The sequence below is a fragment of the Populus alba genome, chromosome 3 (assembly GCF_005239225.2).
Source record: "Populus alba chromosome 3, ASM523922v2, whole genome shotgun sequence".
NCBI classification, from domain to species: domain Eukaryota; kingdom Viridiplantae; phylum Streptophyta; class Magnoliopsida; order Malpighiales; family Salicaceae; genus Populus; species Populus alba.
In genome coordinates, this window is record NC_133286.1 from 5,196,235 (window position 1) to 5,204,681 (window position 8,447).

The following is an 8,447-nucleotide window of genomic DNA, read 5'->3' on the forward strand; positions in this document are numbered from 1 at the left end:
ATTTAATCATAGCTGTGTAGAATTAAATTCTTGTATGATTATTGTATACGTCTACGCTCCATTTACACGAAAATTGTCGTTTTTGTACATCCATTTTTCCAAGTGCCTAGAGGTAGAGTGGTGGGTTGCAAATTATGGCCAGCACATGCAGCTGCTAGTGGAAAATAGAGGGTGACCCTTTAATTCTAGGGTAGATTGTTGACGCTACCAATGGCCTATACAGCTATACTTGATCCAAAAGCCAGGCAATGAATAATTGCTCATTCAATTTAATACCTCGCTCACAGCATAACGTTCTCTTGTACTGTATATATACTTGATCCGTAAGATTTGAACTGGCAAGGGAAAAACGCAGATAGACGTAAACGTCTGTCAGTTCTTCAAATCATGGTGCAGTCAAAGAAGTTCAGAGGTGTCAGGCAACGCCACTGGGGCTCATGGGTGTCTGAGATTCGTCATCCTTTACTGTACTGGTTTTGTTCTTATGTTTCTCGATTCCCTATATTTATTCATCTATCTATTCGTTCATACCTGTTTGAAAATGATTTCTAAAATTCAAAGTACTTTGCTGTTATATGTTCTAGTCTTTTTCCTCCACCAAGGTCTTAGTTTTCTTTTGTCCTTTTGTTTTCTTTATTGGTAGCCTTAAACATTCATGCGTTCTTGATTATTGCGCACAGAAAAAGAAGGGTGTGGCTTGGAACATTTGATACAGCTGAAGAGGCAGCAAGAGCCTACGATGAAGCAGCGATTCTGATGAGTGGCCGTAACGCCAAAACAAACTTCCCTGTGGTTGCAAATCAAACAAGAAATGGTCAGAGCTCTCCCTCCTCCTCATCAGCTCTTACTGCAAAACTACGCAAATATTGCAGATCTCCGTATCCTTCCCTAACTTGTCTGAGGCTTGACGCCGAGAATTGCCACATCGGAGTCTGGCAAAAGCGTGCCGGTCCACGTTCGGTTTCAAATTGGATTATGACTGTAGAGCTTGGAAAGAAGGATGGACGGCAAGCCCCGGAACAAAAGATTCTCATCTCAGATACATCAGACATGGCAGGCCAAGAAGGTGGTAGTGATGATCGTCCAGATGACGAGGAAAGGGTTGCACTGCAGATGATAGAGGAGCTACTTAATAGGTAGAAGGGGGTTGCATCTATGGACGACAATAGGCTTCTGATATATTTATATCTTTCTTATTGTTATGATCAATATATGTACTTTATTAATATGAAATGCATATTTATTATATTAAATTAAAAAAATTACTTTCAGCATGCGCACACATATATATGAGATATTAATGTATTACTTTTGAATTAATTGGGTATAGATTGACTTTTGAGTATAATCATTGAAGCATTCAAATTCATTATTATGAAAATATCAATATTTAGCTTCTTTTAATTTTAAATTCCTATAGTATATTCTCATTAAAATTATTAAGGGAATATTTTTTTTTTCTATTTCTTCTGTCACTATAGTATATTTTATGGTCCCCACACACATGTAATATAATTGTAACATCTACAAGATATTAAATAAGCTATGAACAAATAATAATGTTTGAATTTCCAACGCTCATAAGAAGTAAAAACATATACTAAGGGTTTGAAACAAAAATCCAACAAAACATTTTTTTTATATTAAAAACAAACACTCGTACCTAAAATAAATTGCATATGCAAAGGAAAAACACCCAAACATGAACAAATTTGGCTACACCAGGTAAAACAAGCATCATCACACAAAAAAGAAATAAGAAAACAAAGGTAATTGAGAAAAGAAAAGATGAAAGCATATCTACTTTTTTAATTGGTTTTGTATATTGGGCTGCCTCCTAATATGCACCTTCATTTATTGTATATGACTTGACTTTATGCCCACGTCTAAGGTTCAATCAAATTAACCACCGTTATGATACCATCCTTAAAACAAAGAAAGAGCTTTAAACATGAATGAAAAAAAAAAAAAAAAAACTTTTTTCCTAAACATGAAATTTGCACCCTTTGCCAATAATTTACCTAAGGACAACGCTATTTTCAAAAATTCATTGATAAATCTCTGATAGAAACCTGCATGTCCTAAAAAACAATGAACTTTTTGCACATTTGAGGGATAAGACAAGGATAGAATAATATATATCTTAGCTTTTTCAACTTTCAAACCTCCAATAAAAACTACATTCTAAAACTATCCATTGTTCAATCATAAAATGACACATTTTATAATTCAAGGTTAGTTTCCATTCATCTTTTCAACAATAAAAGTTAAATTTCCATGGTATGCTTCAAAAGTATCATAAACAATAAAATCATTAATAAAAACATTTGTGATTCCTCCTACATAGTCTGCATCTTTGAAAAATATTTGGTGTATTGTATAAACCAAAAGGCATTCTCTTATATGCTAAAGTATCGAGCAAGCTAAACTAAACAAAAGCACATGCTTGATTCAAATAAATAAGGATTAGTATCCCTAACAATGATGCTAAAAGTTTGACGGGTGTTAAAGTTATGTAAATTTAAATCCTTAAATTAATGATTTGTAGTATAAAAAATAAAGGTATTGTCCCATAAAAATACAAGTATTATAACTTAATTACTCAATCAAGACAAGCTATTAAGTTTAGATTAAAATAAACCAACTAAAGATACAAATTTTAAATTCAAGCACACATCAATGAAAGTAACTAAAATTAGGGTTTTGTTTACTATCAAAATTAACTAAAAAAACCTGGAAAGCTAAGAAAACAAAATAAATTAATTTTGAAAAATAAGAGGTAAATCGGCAGAATGTAAAAAAAAATATAAAGAATTTTTTTTGTATAAGTATTCCTCAAGAACAATTAAATATCAATTATTGAATTTAAATATGTTTTCTATTCTTATTTGTGATAATAAATAAATCAGCCATGAAAAAACAACAAGTTTTTCTATCAATCCTTACTTTTTATTTAATCTAGCATCTATATATTAATTAATCATAATCAGATAATAACCTTCATTAAGCATTTAAGCATATCAATAAAGATGCAATTGAATTATGATAATTAAACACGTATAAGGAGTTAATTTAATCAAGACTTATGTTTCTAAGTAAAAAAATAATCAAACATGGATTTGAAAATTAGATATCCATGCTACTTAATTTAAATAGTCATGCATATGTAATAAACTAATCAATTAGAATAAATTTAAACAAAAACATATGTTGTGTATCATATAGAATTTAAATCATCAATCATCAAATTTAATCATAAAAAAACACAAGATATTCATGTGTCACAATCAAATATAGAATAATTTTAAGAACAAATCCTTATGATAATTTAAAATTCATAATTACTAACCTCTTAAATTGAAAAAAGAAAAACAATAAAAAAAATTATAACCATGGAATTCCTCTCCTTCTTTTCTCCGATATCATATACATGATCCCTTTGTTAGAGGTTAAGATTGGTAAAATATAAAATTAAGGTTGTGATAAAGTTTCATAGTTAATAACTAATTTTTAATCTGACTACTTTAAGGGTTTTTTACACTAATATGATTCTAATGACTTGTGCTTCGACTTGGACCTTGTAGAGAGGTTTCTTGGTCATGTGAGACCCTTTCTAATATAGATCAGCTCATACAACCAAAGACCCATTACACATTCCAAATGAGCTCATCACAAAGTCCAAATATGCATTGAATGGACTAATTGTGCAAGTTTCAGACGAGCTAGACTTTAGGATCCTTTATAGCATAAAGAGGAGGTCTTAATACATTTAATTCATATGCAAGAGGGACTCAATCCACCCTTATTTGGACCATAAAGTTTCAACGACATGGCTGCTAATATTGTATCAATTCCGGCTAGCCTTGTTTTGTGATGTTTCCATGTGTTTTATGGATTCCTAACTAATTTTGAATTTTCTATTATGTGTGAGAATATTATTTATTTCTTTTAAATATTAGGATTTCTTATTGTTTTTTGCTTGTCTAGTATGGAGAAAACATAGTAAAGGAAACAAAAGAATCCAAGTTGACTTAGGAAACACATGTGGCGACAAATAGGAGCATTAAAAGCAACATCATTTTCCTTTCAAAACAAGGATAAATACAAGGCTGAGATCAGAATCATATTCTAACTTGAAAACCAAAGCGGCAACAACTTCTCCTTTAGTTCATAGGATTATTAGGCAACAATGTTTTATTTTCTTCTTATCTTCTCATAGCAAAACAAGACTTAGACTTGTGAGCTTTATTTTTATTTTGTTAGCTACACCTAAGACTTATTTGGGCTTAATTAATACTTTATTTTTAATTAGGATCTAAGGCTTATTTGGATTAGAGCTTGGGATTACTAGTAAAGGTGTTGGGTCAGTTTTTGTAAGTGAGTCAATTTAGCCTACAAAGATAGATTCATTAGGGTTAATTTCTCAAAACTATTTAAACACAAGTAAAGACTATATGTTGGCACCTTTGAAGAATAATACTTGAATTATATGAATGAAAAGCTTGAGATGTATAATTTTCAACTAACTTGAATTATAATAAAATTTCATTTATAGCTCTAGATATAGTTTAAATAGTAAAAACATGTTTAGTATGATAGCTATGGCTTGACCAATCATAATTCCACTAGGATTTCTTATTCAAGTTAGATTCCTAATGAAATTAGTATTTTCACTTCTTATCTCTAATGACTTTTCTCAATGTGTTCTTTCTAGTCCTTGACTTGAAATTGTGTTAAAAAAAGCTTTATTGAACTCTTATTTATACTTTGTGTCTCCATAACATTATTAAGCACAAAATAATTTAAGTAAACTATTATAAGAAATAAAACATGAATAAAAGACTAAGAATAAGGTCATAAAAATATAGAATAATATGATTTTACCAAGAAGCTATTATGACTAGGTTTTTAATTGTTTGAATCGTAAGATAGCGAATGTGGTATAGTTGCAGCACTATATAGAGTTAAAAAACATAGTGTATGACACGACCAAAAGATTGATGTCTTCTCTCAAGTGCAGGAGTGTCAAAGTAATAAATAACCCGGCAAGACCGGGGTTGAACCACAGAGAGGTTAATTGAATAAATTATAGACAACAATAATACAACAACAACAACAATGACAATAATAATAATAATAATAATAATAATAATAATAATAATAATAATAATAATAATAATAATAATAAAGAAGTTGATGAGAACTTTGAGATGAAAGATTAATGTAAGGATTAAACAATGATAAAAACAAATGTCAAGGTTAAAGGATCTACTAATGGTATTTCAAACAAGTATAGTATACACTCTTATTACTCAACTAGAAACCACACACAAAGGAGGTTCCAATAGGATGATTTGTCATTAATAGCTCATTATAAATTATTAACATGATCATATTAATTATATTATTGACATAACACCAAACTTTTAAATATTGTCAGGAATTCATGATGCTAACTTATGTTAATAACAAATCAAGTTCCTTTTATAGCAAAGGTGTAAGTTATACCATATGGTTGGGTTATAAGAGTGCCAAGCATTTGTTGTACCCAAGTGTTATACAACACAAATCTAGATTAACCATTTAATAAGCAAAGTATTAAGAATTAGTAAGACAAAAAGATAAGACATGTTAATATTAAATATTAAGGTCCATGTTGAGTTTACATTATACTTATTCTTACACCATTAGTGTAACTTTTTCACCTTGACATAATAAATTTAGCTAAACATAATAAAGAAGAGAAACATAAATAAACTAAATAAGAACATAAATAAGATACAAGTTAACTAAGTAAAGAAAAGGAAATGAAAAGCATAAACAAGATATTAATGAAAGCAAAACTTAAGAATTACAAAAAAATATAAAGAGAGAAAGCAAGAGCAAGTTCTTAATCTGAACAACCAAGCTCCTAAATATATGACGAATGCCTCCTTTTATAGGTTAAAATTTAAAACAATTGATTTGATGACTAATTGTTGAGCGGGTGGCCAACTCTTGACTTAGTAAAAATCCTTATCGTCTTGTCTGAATAAAATATCATTGCTAACATATAATTGAAACCAACTATACTCATGAAATTTCTAGGAAATTGTTTTATCTTTTCAGAAAAAAAAAAAATTGAGGTCATTTGAACTTTTAGAACTCGAGATATGGGTTGAACACTGAATAGTGTCTAGGATGCAAAAGAGATTAGGACTTCTCCGTTATTGCTATAATTTGGACCTGCAAACGATCTTTTTAAATCTTCGACTCCATATAAAAGTTGTAGGCATATGTCTTACATTTCCATCCATATAAAGCAAACCTAAATCCGACATGTGCAACTTCAAATATGACCCAATTATCGAACAGTGGTCTAGTTTGGACTACACCACAATCTCTTTTCTAAGTTTGGCTCTCTTTTTGTCCTTTTAATTTTAGTACTTAAACTCATCAATCAATCCTTTTATTTATGTGATAGGCTTGCATTTAAGATGAATATTTACCATAAATTAAAGGTATCTTATTTTATTAGATGTGTTATTATAAAACATGTTTTAGTTAAGGAGTTATTGATACTTTAAGTACAAAATGATGATATAAAACCTTGATAAAAATGCACTTTTAAGTACTATTTAGTGTATATATCTATAAAGATGGAACAATAACTTAAGAGGAAGAGTAGTACATGACAAGTTCAGAATTTGGGTTCCTTTTTAACATGAAGGCTAAATTACAGAAAAGAAAGGGCTTCCCAAAACAAGCCGATTATGGGAGCTAAAACTAGACCACCTAAGTCAAAGAAAGAAATCTCCACAAATATAAGAGGTAAATATCATACTCGAAACACCTCATAACAATAATATTAGCTATTTCTTATGTGTGAGAATAGGTCACATAGCTTTTTAATTTTAAAATAAGAGAGTTATGATTTTACATGATCATGGAGATATTGAATCCAAAAGTGACAACAATGATGATAGGATATTGTGAATGATGGTGATGTAGAGTATCTAGTTAATGGTGAATCTTTTATGATTAGGTGAGCATTGAATAATCAGATAAAAAAGGATGATTTAAAGTAATAAATGAGTAATGTCCTTAATATGAGATGCCACATCAATAATAAGTTGTGTAATATGATTATAGATGGTGGGGGTTGTGCTAATGTAGCATGTACTATACTTGTTAGAAAACAAGTCCGCCTTGAAATCTTTTCTTTTTTTGTAAATCACGGTTGATCCTCCTAACCTATGACCCGAGCCTTATCTTAGGTTGACTCTCGAGTTGAGTTTTATAAGTATGATAATAATTATTTTTATCCATACAATGACTCATATCAACCCGGGTTGACCCTCCCGACCTGAATTTAGGCATTGCCCGTAATTGGCCCTTGAGAAGAGTTATGATAATAACCATTTTTTATCCTTACATTGACCTGGTCAACCTGGGTTAACCCTCCCAGCCTGTGTTCTAAACCTTACTTTGAATCGATCTTCGAGTTGGGTTTTTAAACTATGATAATAACCACTTTTATCATTACATTGACCCATGCCTTACCTCGGTTTGACCCACAAGTTAGGCTTTAAAACTATAATAATAATAATGACTTTTATTCTTATATTGACTAAGATCAACTCAAGCTAATCCTCCCGACTTGTGATCTAGGCCTTGCTCTAAATCAAACCCTGAGTTGGGTTTTGAAACTATGATAATAATCATTTTTTATCCTTATACATCTTAGTTTGATAATTTTAAAATTGAGAGTTTTTACAAAGATATTTTAGAAATAAAAATAACAAATATTATGATGTAGACCACCCTGCTAGCACAAAGGATGGTGAGAATTAATAAGCATTACAACATGATCCTCTAAAGTTAACAACTGGGCCAATAACAAGGTCAAGGGCTAAAAGGATTAAAGAGGGATTGATTGGGCTAATTCAAGATATTTAGGCTAAGGTAAGTGTTTAGATTCAATAAAGGATGAACATACTTTAATTAATGTAATCATAGAAGGATATGGTAATGGGATTTAAATAAAATTTAGAATAAAAAAGGTGGAGGCAACAAACACTAGATTTTCTTGAGTTTGGAGTCTTTATTAAGCCAAACACAAAGTTGATAGCCTTTTTTTTCAAGGATACTTTTGGCCACATGCTTGCATTGAGTTTTGGGATTTGTTAGTTGAATTGTTATAAAACTTAATTTATTGTATTTGAGGTTTTATATTCAGGTCATTATGTTTTAGGTCTTTGACATTATAAATGCCCTTCTGAAAAGGAGTGTAAGGGTTCCAGACTTTGATGAATGAAATATATGTGTGTTTGAGAGTATTCTCCTAATATGTTTCTTTAACAAACTAAATCAACTTATCAAAGAGCAATTGTCTTTATGGTGTCATCTCTTACTTCTCGTTTTCTAAGTGCTATTCATTTGGTGGGGGGTTTTAGATTCTAATATTA

General features: G+C 30.3%; 1 protein-coding gene across 1 annotated transcript; it reads left to right on the forward strand.

Annotated features, from left to right (window-relative positions):
* Nucleotides 1-244: 244 nt before the first annotated feature.
* LOC118055652 (ethylene-responsive transcription factor WIN1) lies at nucleotides 245-1,288 on the forward strand. Its single transcript, XM_035067596.2, has 2 exons — nucleotides 245-467; nucleotides 681-1,288. The coding sequence occupies exons 1-2, from the start codon at nucleotides 388-390 to the stop codon at nucleotides 1,138-1,140; spliced, it is 540 nt and encodes a 179-aa protein (XP_034923487.1). The 5' UTR covers nucleotides 245-387; the 3' UTR covers nucleotides 1,141-1,288.
* Nucleotides 1,289-8,447: the final 7,159 nt, after the last annotated feature.